Raw genomic sequence first — 13,911 nt, 5'->3', positions numbered from 1 at the left:
ATCTATAACAGTCACTTTTAAAACACCATTCTGTTTGCTGCTGCTTTTAACAGTTATTATTTCCCCCCTTTCTGATCGCCTTTCAAAACACCTATATTTAATAATATTAGTTAGTTCTTTTAGATCGCCTTTTAAAACACCATTCTGTTTGCTGCTGCTTTTAACAGTTATTATTTCCCCCATTTCTCTTCTGGACGATTTTCCTATGAATGGAAGTTTAGTTTAACTGTTTACTGTAACTGTATATATTTTTATTTTCGATTTCTACTCGTTTATTTAAAGGCCACAGTGTTTGGTACACAAGTGGTTTGTTTGATATTGTCGCTGTCGGGTGGAAACCTTGTATGTCCAAAACTGTGAAAAAACATTTCCAGGAAATGGAAAAAATAACCTGTGTTCCTATGGATCCAATGTATTTTCCTCAAAAATAGCAAAAATAGTCGATCTACAGGTACTTGTAAATGGCTATTTTTGCTACTTTTGTGTGACACTGTAGTATGACCAAGTAGGGCATTCATTTCCGAAAAGAAAACAGAAAACGTTGATAAATGGAGATACAAGGTTTCTGCCTGACAGCGATGATATAATGTTCATACTGATGATGTCACTGGATAGGACTGTGGCTTACTGAGGTGCTGGATGATGTGGTCAATGGTGGGCTTGAAGAGGGAATTCATAGCATCTGGATTCATTCTCAACATCCCTTGGGAGGACCATTTGACAAAGTCCACACTGGAGAGGGAGGGGAGAGGAGGGAAGGGGAGGAGAGGAAGATGAAATCTTGGATTAGAAATTTAAATTAAGATTAATGCATGATAGTAATGGTAGCTCATGCTACATTATCATACAGAGTAAAATCCAGAGTGTTCATTTCACCCTAAGAGTTAAAAAGGGACCTTATGCGATCTGTTTTTATACTCTCAGAATGTAATTAACTATCCTTTGCTGTGTACTCTGAAAGGGTGAATTACAAACTGTGTAAGACGTTTTTATATGCTCTGACAATTACAGACCCATAATAAAGAAAAATGCATTTGCCCGATTATTTCATCTTTACTGTATAAACCAAACAACCTTATGTACAAGCCTACAATACAGTACAGCAGGTCTCAAAGCCCATGTGGATCGATCCACATGGGCTCTCCCTGGAAGATATGAATGAAGTACAATACATTTTTGGTATTGCTTACATACAGCAGACTTTCAAGCCATTCTCTACAGGCCTGTCTGTTTTCTAGGCACTGCTCTCAAGCACAAATACTGAAAACAGCCTATAAGATCCATCTGCTCTGATCGTTGTGTGTGTGTGTTTTGTGTGCATGGGTGCATAGTCTGTGCAACACATGCGAACGCATTGATCCTCCCAGGGTTTTTCAGCACAATGAGACAGACATTTACAGTCAGGAATCAGAGGATTCTGTGCACCACTGCAGGCGGTTTCTGCCATATAAACCGGCCAACTAAACAAATACAGTACATGTCCCTGACATGTAACAATAAAACGAGATACCACAAGGCCTGCCTCTCCTGGCTTACAGTTGAGAATAGGCTGTCTTTTAATACACTTGTACTGTTCAAGTCAGTCATGAGCAGTACAACTCCTGTTTATACATACACAAATTGTTTATAGTAATAGAGGTTCCAGTAATGGGCAGCTTGAATTACCTGGTCCAAGAACCAATGCTTTAAGCAGATCTTTTATTTATAGATAAAATAACTTTTTAAAAGAATCTTACATTTGTTTTAACACTCTTAAGTTGTTTTTTGTTTTCTGTTTATTTTCTCACATGTATTTTCAGCCATCTTATTTGTTAGTTTCAATATGTATTGTGTGTTGAGTACTGAAATTTAATAGTTTTGTATTTGCAACTGTATTTATTTGTTTGTTTGTATGTTTTTTATGTGGACCCCAGGAAGACTAGGTGGTTGGGATCCTTAATACAATAAAATCAAATACAGATGTATACTGTAGATCAAACTAAAACTCGGCATCTGTTTTAAAACAGACAAACAGACTGAAATAACAGTGGCATCCTCTGTTAAAATGTCCTAGTCACTAGGCAACTAGGTCCTAGTGGGTTGACGATGGGTTGCGAGGTGCTCCATTACTCCGATCCGCACCAAACTTGCCACGAACACTGTTTAGAGGTGTGTCTTGACAAGAGTCACACCAGGGACCACGTGTGTCCCACAGCTTACTGTGTCAGGGCCCACAAGTTGCTCCTTTCCGCACCAAACTTGCCAAAAACACTGTTCAGGGACCTAGCATGAGAATAGTCAAACCAAAAACCTGTTGTTACACATATATGGGGTGCTACAGCAGTGTTACAGCAGTGTTACAACACTTCAAATGGCCATAACTTGGTGACCATTGCTCTGATAAATATAGGACTAGATTTTAACATAAAATGCCACTGTTATTTGTCTCTTATTATAAGAGACAGAGCCAACACTCTGGTTGTGTTGCTTGGGATAGGAGTTGAGAGAATATGGTATCTTCTAGTTTAATGTCTCGGGCTTATCTAAGCTTGTTGTTCCTGCATCAGAAACAGACGAGGGGGAAAGACTAACGAGAAAGCATAAAATCCCCCCCCCCCCCAATTGTGACCGACGTCGGCATCGATAAGGTGTGTGAGGGCATTACGGCCTATTGTTGAAGATTACATTTCCCTTGCATAGATACCCTGTTGGTAAATTCATTCTAACTGCCACTGTAGGAGCATGCAAGTGGGTAAAACATAAATTTGTTCAGCAGTAAATTGAGATCTTCACCTAACATTGCATGACGTCAACAAAATGCGCGCGCGCACACACACACAAACACACACACAAACACACACACACACACACGCACACACACTCACTTGCTCTTGCGCAGGGCATGTTCAACACTGTGGCCCCTGAACTTCTTGTAGTAGTCGATGAAGGAAAAAGGCAAGTTGATGTTGAGGGGGTTGGTTCTGTCGGGGGCCGCCGCCCTCTTCCGAGACTCAAACGCAATCATCAGGTCGACCCAGGCGGCCGGCCTCTTGATCTTGAACTGGTCAATGAAATCCTGACCAAAGATCCTACACAGGAGCTTCTCGAACTCATAATCAATCCCGATGGAGCCATAGGGACCACCTATGCAGAGAATGAGAATGGGAATGCAAGTCTCTATCAGCTTACAGTACACTGTATGGCTCAATTGACATGGTGTGAACTCAATTCAGTGTATTGAAGAAGAAAATAAAGAGAGACAGAGCGAGTGAAATGGAGATCTTCAGCAGAAGGCTTACCTGAGGCTTTGTATAGCTCCTTCAGGTGTCCCTCTGGAAGACGGATCTGATGGACGGTGAGGTCAACTGTTCCTCCTCCACAGTCAACCACCACATAACGGTCACCTACGTACACACACGCATATACACACAAAAATAAATTACAAATAGTAAAGTGCAGTGGCTCAGAAACAAGCCATCTAAAATGTATGGCATCTAAGATCTTTCTATTAATTCATTAAACCTTTATCTGTGAGTGTGTCTGTCGCCGGTCTAGTTACATAAATTAAGTCATTTAATCATTCTCAACATGATTTCTTGTTCTGTCTTCCAACATCTGGTGCTTTTTGACCAAAACACTGCTTCTATTTTAGGAACAGTCTCGAGGCACTGTGAGTTGTTGTGACACAGTGCTCTAGAAACTCTCCAACCAGTCAAAAATGTATTGTTGACCTAGATTCACTTAGGTTTTGAACATTTTTACCATGAAGGACTTTTAACCATGTGGGTTGGCTCATGGTTTGGTCAGTCAGGTGGATGCCAATTAATAGCCTTGAGTTTAGAGACCTCACGCAAATGAGGCCACAGCGGCGACACTGACACTGTGTCGCCGCAATTCACACTGGCATCTAAGTTGCAAAACCAACTCTTGACAGCCCATTCATTGAAACCGAAAAGTCTGATTGATTGTATTAAACTACGTTAAACTCACCAATATTGCAGCTGTACAGAAAGCTTGGGTTATCCTCTTTGTATCAGTCAAGTTTTTTTTCCATAAAAATCCACCGTAGACATGTTATGAGATACTTTCTGTCAATAACTTCCGTGCAGGTGATTATGACTTGGAAGTTTGGAAGCACTTGTTTTCAATAACGCAACGTCCTGCTGCCTCCTTTATTATGTGCAATTACGAAACAGGTGATACACAGGACTGACGAGCGCTTCCAAACTCTAACACTCAATAATCACCTGCAGAGAATTTATTGACATAAAGTAGGTCATAACATGTCTACGGTGGACTTATATGAAACAAAGACTTGACAGAAGCTTTCCGTACAGCTGCAATCTTGGTGAGTTTAACGTTGTTTAATACAACTGTAGGACTTTTCGGTTTCAATGAATGGGCTGTCAAGGGTTGGTATTGCAACCTTAGGTGCCAGATAGCATTATAGCATCTAAGTTGCTTGTGGCTACACGCGCACCACACACTGTGGGGCATCAAAATTATCTGAGCCGATTCAATCAACATAGGCTAATGAGTTGACAATCATAGAAGAGTTATTTAATCGTACATCTGTGCGTGACACACACATAATATACTAATACTGTATTTTGTGCATTTCTAAGATAACTTTAACATTTTCTCTATTGCCTGAACCTCACAGCTAGGAACAGTAGTCTTCTAAAGACAGGTCCTTGTTAATTCTTCAATAATTAATTCATATAATTAATGCACATGAACCCTAGCGTCCCTATTTTGGGGTGGACATTCGGCAAAAAATTGCCAATCTACAAGCTCATAGCGCGTTGTAACGCAACACGTTGTGATCTTGTAGATCGGCCATATTCGGTGAAGATATTTAGTGTCGATAGAGAAAAGGAGGGGGCCTAGTATGGAGCCTTGGGGGACTGTCAACTAAGTATATACTGGGTTTAATTAGTTAACTTGAAGACCAAATGCCATATTCAATTAGTTACTTGCAACACTCAGATCAACCAACAGATGTCACACAATCAGTGACCAATATGAAAGTCAATAAGCTCTTGATAATTGACTTCAAAATGGTTGCTGCCCCACTCAATAATGTCAAATTTTGATGATTGGCAGCATAGGAAACAGCAAGAGCAATTACCCCATAGAGGGAGGGGGAAAAAGCAGAGTGAAATGGGAGTAAAAGAATAGAAAAACTCTACCTTCTTCCAGTTCCGACCATAGCTCCCCTACGACATTTTCCACCAAAAAGGTGCGGCTCTGGCGGTTGCGTCGGCCATGCTCCTTGGCTGGTTATTGACAGAGAGAGAATGTCCCAGTGAGTGTGACAGCAGGCAGAAGCGCTTGTGTGTGTGAGGCTTGTGTGTGTATGATTGACCATATTCACATGGCGGCCATTTTGTTCTTACATCATACAATAGGCTTTATGAAATAGCAAAATGGCCGCCATGGGAATATGGTCAACGCTGAGGGCAAGCGACAGGCTGCGCTATGGTGCTCAGAGTGCTGTGGGGGGTGGGGTGGGGGGGGGGGGGGGGGTAGGGCTGGGAGGTGAATTAGCAAGGCTCCAATGTCGTCACATATAGACAACGCTGTCACTGCCACTGTGAAATTTCATTCAAAAATGTATACTTTATAACTGGTTCTTGCTAACGGTCCTGTGACTAGTAATTAAAAGATATTCTCAGAAAATGTTCATACCTTTATGTGCCTATGAAATATGACTAGTGAAACAAAAAATTGCTAAAGGTTTAAGGCCTTTAACAACGGACAAAACCGTGATGACATAAGACTAATGTGTGACCTCTTTATCACTGACTAACAACAGGAAGACATGGTAGTAAAGAGGATTACGGCATCGCAGAAGATGTCAGATGGACATTTCCTCCCAAACAGGGGAAACAATACAGAAAAGGAAAGAGTATTTTCCGACTCTCATTAGCTTTGGGGAGGGCATGAGAGAGGTCTGTCATCGTTAGCATTACGTCAACACACAACCAACACTGGCCTAACAGGGACATTAAAACTGAGAAATGAATGAAGCAAAAAAACATCCTGCTTTATACAATATAGTGCTCAATATAAATAAATAAAAAATATATATATAATATATATATATTATATATATATATATATATGTTATATACTGTATGTTACCATTTAGTTAGAAAAGGCCTCATCATATCTAATAGCTGATCTTCGGTAAGACCGTATGTACCACATGTTTTACCATCAAACCAGAAGTAATTTAGTAGAATAACATGGCGGGAATCACATTTTGGGTCAAAAGTGTTAAGGGAGAGGGTGTGTGAGAATGTTAGTGTCAGATGGAAATGGCAGCAGCAGGGCATAATGTAGTTTCCTGTGGAATTCCTGCATTGCAAAAAAAGACCAGGACTGGAAAGAAAATGTGTTGTAGCATCCTGTTTGAAAATGTACTGGACACACAGACATATATGTTCCTTGATACTGTGTGGAGGAGAACTAGTAGGCTATTATGCCACTTCATTGCAAATCAAGGTGTATTTAAGCAACACCATTTTGACTAGAGACATGCTACTCTGCTCTTCCAATTGGAATATATCAACAGCAGCTCATGATAATGATTATCAGTATGGATTCTAGCCTAAGTATTCTCGTTTTTGTCTTTGGGAATAGGAAAAGAGCTATTGACGTTTAGCAAATATGTACTGTGCTCTACAGACTACAGAAATAACAGATGCATTTAAACATCAAACAAACTCGGCCTGCCTTACAAGCTGTGCTTACAGCACACACTCCTAGCCTGAAGCCTGAACTGACATAATCATCCAATCGGAGTAAAGCCAAAACATGTCATTATAGAGTTAACAAAGTAAAGGGGAAGATGGAATCGGCTGTAAAAACATGTCCACAGCCTGTAGCACTATATAGCTAGACAACCAGTTAACATGGACGGAAGCAATTAGAATAGCATATTTGCTTTGATCGTATGACTTACGAGGTAAAAACCAGCCCCATGCCATGAACATGTAAAGCTGCACACAGCTTGAGGGTGTCCAGCATTAATAGCAACAGCAATGTTTAATTTCCTACAAAAAGCAGTCAGAATGGTTGCATAAATGTTTGTAACTATACTCTAGCTACTAATACTCTAGCTTGTGTTTACACACCAAAACCTTTTATGATTGACTGTCTGCAACCCTAAATATGTTGTATGTGTTTTGTTGTACGTGATATTCTTGTCAGCCTTTCATGTCAGCAATGTTGGCTTTACACGCTTAATGGTTAGTGCTGCCAACAGAATGCAAAATGGTTAGAAGTGTAATGTTATTGCCAAGTATGATGCCAGATTTAGACTTGGTTGAGTAACAAAACAGCTGATCTACAAGCTCACAACATTATGGGGAAAGTGGCAGGGTCACTAGTAACCTTTTTTTCCCGCCGGCTTCTTGTTCTTGTATTCTTGTATTTGTTTTACTGAGGTTAAGATTATAAATAAGATTAGGTTTAGGCATAGTTTACTAAGGTTACGTTTAGGAATACCGTTCGGAGGTCGCCGGATTTGCCCCAGGGCGACTGTGTTTTGGGGCGAGCGTTTTGGTAATCGTCTGAAAGGCCTCTATAACCCAGCCTTAAGTCAGAAGTCAACAAACATTCAGCAATTTCACGCGACTCCTTGCCGCCTTCATCTGATTAAATGTATTTTTCTTGATAAGTGAAGAGAAATAAAGCAATTATGTTCTACCTGAAGGTTCTGTCAAGTTATTGCAACTCTTTTAGAAAGTGAAATTGCCATTCAAAATCGTTCTTTACATCAATTATATCCCTGAAATGCCTAGTAGCAGTTTTCTGGTTCTGAGCATGTCAATTCAGATAAATGACCCTTTTTTCTTTGAAGGACATAAGCAAAGGCTAGATTCCTCCTCACATGAGATCAATGCATCTATTGAACTGTATGTGAAAGCAATGTGTCAGCGATGTCAGTCTCCATATATCAATTAACTGTATGAGTGTACACATGTTGCACAAAGCTCCTTGATGTGCCTTTCAAAATACAAAGCCTAAGTAGTAAACATAATTTCCATTAATGGATGGGGCTATAAAGTGAAGTAAGTACAGTATTTCAAATGGCTGTGTAAAACAAGACCTTTACACACTACCTTGTGCTTAAAAGGATATTTCACTTTCAGGTTTCAAGTTGCTTGATTCAGTATTTAGATATTTTATATTTATTTTATCAAAATTCATTTGAACTATGTTAGATTAATTGAAAACACCCGTCCTTGGTTATGGTGACTGATATTGTCCTAATACGTGAGGGGGGCATGTTTTTTCAAAAACTTTTTTCATTTAATTTATTTCATATTATTAAATTAGATTTCTTTCATTTCCCCAAAGTGAAAGAAATGAATCTAACATGGTTAAAATGGAGTTTAAAGTTACAATGGGTTTGTATAGAAAAAAAAGGGGGTGTGCCTGATCAAATGAATATCAAATATCTAAATACTGAATCAAGCAACTTGGGGTGCTCACAAAAGCCCGGGTAGATGTTAAAATGACCTCAAACATGTTTGAAAGTGAAACATCCCTTGAAGCCTTATTTAGAAAGAAAAATGTATACATTATTTTTCATGCAAGTGAATGCTAATGCTTCATTGTTGCTCATCCTCCATCGAGGAGAAGAGAGGTGAGAGAGCAATGAACTTCTCAATTTGTGCCTTATAGCAGCAATATGAGGGGGATAAAGTAAAATAGATGAAACTTGGAAAAAAAGGAAGCATGAGCAGGAAAATGGATTTACCATTGCTGGTTCACATGCTGGCAAATTATTTATGCCATTAAGTCCATAACGGACCATTTAAAAAAATAGACGCTAAATAATTCTATATGCATTTGCAATTTCACAGCTGCTGTGCTCATATTTAAAGTGTATTGATATAACCATGCTGTTGTTCCATTTTTGCATTCCATGAATGCAAAAACACACTGAAACGTGATGTACAGGGTGACAAACAGGTTGATTCCATGCATTTTGGAGACTGCATTGAAAATGATAGTGTGTTTACCATGACCTGGAGAAACTATTCCATTATGAAAGACTCAAAATGAGGGAACATAGCACATTCAAATGTCAACAAACATACTTCAATAAAAGTCTTTACTTGCAACATTTGGCGAGTGATTTAAAGAGTACACAATGAAGCGTAACATTAGCATGAAAACACTATGAATGAAGACACTTTTGAGGTATGATGACTATGAACGATTATAATATAACATGATAACAGTTTTAAACACTGGTAAAATATGCTGCATTAGCATCCCTGAGCATCCGCAGTGCCTGCAGCTTACCCTGGGTCATCCCTGCTCCCACGTTGTCAGTGGGGCTGAGGCCGTTCTGAGTGGTCCGAGTGTCCAGGTCAATCATCTGGTGTAGGCGGAGCTTGCGGCAGTAGATAGAGGCCGCCTCGGGCTCCAAGGCGATGATCAGCTGCTCGGGGTTCTCACGGGAGACCAGGCCAGACTGCCAGAGGAGAGAAATGACAGGACACACAGGAAATGCATTTCCTGCTCTTACTTTACATGTTTCCCTTTCGGTTTAGTCAGTTCAAGCCTTAAAGGTCCACTTCGCCCATTTTCAACCTATCTTCATATAATTGGTCCTCCTCACTAATGCTCATGATAATATGGTATCATTTTGTTCTAATCAATCTCTGTCTCAGGTGAGGGCTATGGACAGTTCAGAATCCTGCCTACCAGTGACATCATCGTTAGGCAGGTTATTCTTTTTCAAAATGCCGATATAAAATAGTCAGAAAACTAGTCTGTCATTCACTATCTATGCAAAAGATCTGAATTTTACGTCTCAAGGAGGAGACCATGGCAGGTTTATGTCTTCATTCCATGGCTCTTGGCCACAGGACAGTGTCTCATATTCACAGCCAACAATTATTGGCCTGTCCTGCATCACAGGAAATATAAGCACATATAAGCATGTGTTCCTAAAGTGAGTGCCATCTTCCTGTAAATTGGAGCTTCCTCGTTAAGTGACCCCCCACTGAGTGTCAAATGCTTTCGGACCATCTGTGAACTCCAGCTGGCTTAATTTAGCATCTGTCTATTCAGGTTTTTGCCTGAAATCACTTTTCATAAAAGATCTTCTAAAAGTACAGTATGCCAAGTAGTTTGACAAGTTCCCCAGTATACTTACTTACTGACGTAGTGAGGGGGCAAAATGATTTTCTTGTTCACTTACACTCCATTGTCAGAGTTAAAATAATAATCAGTACAGTGTACAGCAGAGCCGTCTGGGAGAAATGCGGGGCCCGGTGCGAAGTCTTTTTTTTGCGGTTTTAGGCAGATATTTCCGAGTTTTTGGTGGTTATTTGCGGTTATTTCTTTTAATAATTCTTAATAAACGTGATTCTGTTCACTTAAGAAAAAAAAATATATATATATATTTTTTTGTGTGTTGAGTATGAGAGTTCAAATCCAACAGGAAATTACAACAGTTACTATAAATCACACGCTACTTATTAAAGTTGACATCCCAAACGTTCTCATATTTCAAATCTTGCTAAAATAACTCCTGGCTTTGTGGTAGGTTCTTTCATGCATTTACTCTAAACACAGATCACTTGTATGTGTTAGTATGACTGTTTATGGAAGACAAATAAATCAAATCAAAACTAGAAAAAGTGCTCCTCGGAGCACAGGTCTCCGCCAGGTCAGAAATCGGCCTCATGGTGGCGCTATAACAGGCCCATGTGAAAAAATAGAACATTTTGGGGCTGAGGTTCGGAATTGGCATCCAGGGAGTGTGTGTGCAAAGTTTTGTTGCGATCAGGCCAACGGTGCCGGAGATTAGCACTCTGCCCTGCCACGGTAAAGTGCAGTAACAACGAAAAAGCAGCTGTTCACAGACAGAAGGACAGACGGACAGGGTGCAAAACTTACTCTCTCGCCATGACTTTCGGCCTGGCAGAGACGATACATTTCTTTATGAGAGCTTTAATACGCGATAAGGAAAATGGAAGACAGAGAAAGAAAAATATAGACAGAAAAGATACAAAGGTACATAAACAGATGGATGCAAGAAATAAACAAACAAACATGTATTCAAAGAAAGAAAGAAAGAAAGAAAGAAATTCATTGTGTGTAAAGCCAGTCAGTGAACCGCCTCATCATGGAGGAGTTTCATGGACAGAAAGAATGAGAAGAGGAGAGGATGACAGACTGAACAGATGAGGGGAACAGAACACAGTAGGTTCCTGGGGTGGTTCCATTCGTCCAGAATGCCATGAATACATCCAGCTACTGTAGCATCCTGATGCTGAGTCACTGCATCGTGTCGCAGATGCGACGACGAAGCATGAATTAAGCATTAATCTTTTCTGTCTTGCTTTCCTTTCTCTCATCACCTCTCCCGTTCCCTCCTTCCCCCTCCTCATCTCCCCCCTTTCATCCGCTCTCTTTTCTTTGCCCACTCCCCCCCCCCCAGCTCTCTCTGGTCTCTCCCTCACCCTGCCTCTATTCCCTCTGCAGATATCAGGTGACTAAAGAGCCTCCTTTCTGTCTGTTTCCCCTCCCAGCCTCTCCCCTCTCGCTGCCAAACATGCGCGCGCACGCACACGCACGCACGCACGCACACACACACACACACACACAACCACCTTCTCCATCACCTGTCCTCTACCTCTCCTCTCCATGCCCCCCCCCTCCTACCCCCCCACCCCCCCACCCCCCCGTCGGTCTCTCTCCCTCTTCATCACCATCTTCCGGCCCCAAGCACCATCATCATCATCAGTCTTACAACGGCTGACCACACCGCACCCTCCTCTGTCTGTTCCCCTGTGAGCAGCAGACAGGCTGCCACACCCATGTAGCGCTCTTACTGTCTGTCTGTCTGTCTGTCTGTCTGTCTGTCTGTCTGTCTGTCTGTCTGTCTGTCTGTCTGTCTGTCTGTCTGTCTGTCTGTCTGTCTGCCTGCCTGCTTGCCTGCCTGCCTGCCTGCCTGCCTGTCTGTCTGTCTGTCTGTCTGCCTGCCTGTCTGCCTATCTGTCTGTCTGTCTGCCTGTACACACACCAGTGGTGGACAGTAACTAAGTACATTTACTTGAGTACTGTACTTAACCATTTAAACCCCTGTAGACTTAGAGAACTGGACCTGAGTTACACCAAATATCTTACCCCAAAGATAGCCGATCTACAAGCGCGGCGCATTGTGAGCTTGCAGATCTGCTATTGCTTTTTGGCTAGTGTTCGCCCCAGAATATGGACGCTGGTGTTCAAGTGGTTACTTCATTTTTTTTGCAAGCACATGACTTTCACTCTGCTACATTTCAAATGGGAATATTGTACTTTTGACTCCACCACATCTGGGACTATTGGGACTCAAGCTGCTATTTTCACTATTTTAATATATCTTTTCGATGTAGCAATGCATTGATATTCAAAATGTGTACTTTTGAATACTTGAGTATTTACTTGAGTATATATTTTGTCCACCTACAGTACACACATTGGACACACTGACTCAACACACACACACACACACACACACACACACACACACACACACACACACACACACACACACACACACACACACACACACACACACACACACACGCATGTGAGCACAGACATAAACGGGAACACACTCCTCCAGACACATTCCCCTGTGGGACGCTCAATGACCACCCCAGTCATGTCTCTCTCTCTGTCTCTCTCTCACTCTATCCGCCTGCTCTCTGGTTTACTGAGACGTAGTAACACACACACACACACACACACACACACACACACACACACACACACACACACACACACACACACACACACACACACACACACACACACACACACACACACACACACACACACAGAGCTCTCTGATTTGTTATGGTGAGGGCCGTGTGATACAGTTGCTGGGCAAAATCTCATTTAGTGTGAAATAATGAAACAGGGGAGAGGGGATACTGTGCAATGTATTGTACTCTCACTGGTTTGTCTTCTGCAACAAACACACACACACACACACACACACACACACACACACACACACACACAGGCTCCCAGGATGATTTTCTTTAAGTATTCCCTTCTTTCATTTGGCTCTTTCCCGTGTCCTCTACCACAGTCTGCAGGTCAGTGTGATGGATGATGGCGACTGCCTGGCTGCAGGTGTGTGATGAATGTGTGTGTATATGCAGGGGTGCAATGCTCAGTGGACGCGGTTGCACGCCGTGCAACCACTTATTTGGCCAGGGGGGACGTGCAGGCACACGCATAGATTTAAAACTACTTTAAATTCACACTTCATCAAAGTTTACAAAGGCTCCCGACTCACGCCAGGTACATTAACATAGGAATTAGCCTATATGCATATCAATTGCCCATTGTGTGACCTGTACTGTAGGTGTTAAGCGACGTGCGCGTCACGTCATTAAAATAGAGAGTGCAACCACTTCTCAAATGAGCATAGCATCACTGTGTATATGTGAGCACTAAACTCTGTATACACGTGTCTGTGTGTGTGTGCACACACACGTGTGCATGCATGCGTGTGTGCGTGTACATGCTGTGTATGAGGGTGAATCTTGATTAGTGCCTCGCACTGCAGCTCACGGTGCCGCACCTCTCGTTCCCTCCCTCCATCCGTCTCTCTCTCTCTCTCTCTCTCTCTCTCTCTCTCTCTCTCTCTCTCTTTCTCTCTCCAATCTATCATAGTGTAGCAGCAGCTGCTGCCAGCAAAGCAGGGTGGTAAAGGAAATCATGCCCAGTCATCACTTAATCTAATCTGCAGTACAACAGTCTTAACAGTAGATGGCGTTTTCAGTGAAGGTAGAGAAGAACGCTGCATCACCTCAAATCAGAAGAATTCCGGCCTTAAAGGGACGATACCACACTTTTGCAGTGTGTTTCAGTTAATTGTTGATGGTTATTATTACCTATAGA

General features: G+C 41.7%; 1 protein-coding gene across 2 annotated transcripts in view; it reads right to left on the bottom strand.

The window, feature by feature from the left end:
* hspa12a (heat shock protein 12A) overlaps positions 1-13,911 on the bottom strand; it is a 42,924-nt gene that overhangs the window by 4,457 nt on the left and 24,556 nt on the right. The window contains exons 7-11 of one of the 2 annotated variants that reach the window (XM_084075953.1): positions 9,304-9,475; positions 5,172-5,258; positions 3,279-3,383; positions 2,865-3,123; positions 629-732 (exon numbers count right to left, since the gene is read on the bottom strand). In XM_084075953.1, coding sequence (XP_083932079.1) covers positions 629-732; positions 2,865-3,123; positions 3,279-3,383; positions 5,172-5,258; positions 9,304-9,475 — 727 coding nt within the window. The remainder of the gene's footprint in view (positions 1-628; positions 733-2,864; positions 3,124-3,278; positions 3,384-5,171; positions 5,259-9,303; positions 9,476-13,911) is intronic. The other variant, XM_084075954.1, reaches the window with a different exon arrangement.

This window comes from Gymnoscopelus microlampas (assembly GCF_963454915.1).
Source record: "Gymnoscopelus microlampas genome assembly, chromosome: 13".
NCBI lineage: Eukaryota > Metazoa > Chordata > Actinopteri > Myctophiformes > Myctophidae > Gymnoscopelus > Gymnoscopelus microlampas.
The sequence above is the reverse complement of the archived record's forward strand: the minus strand, read 5'-3'. Positions and strand labels throughout refer to the sequence as shown.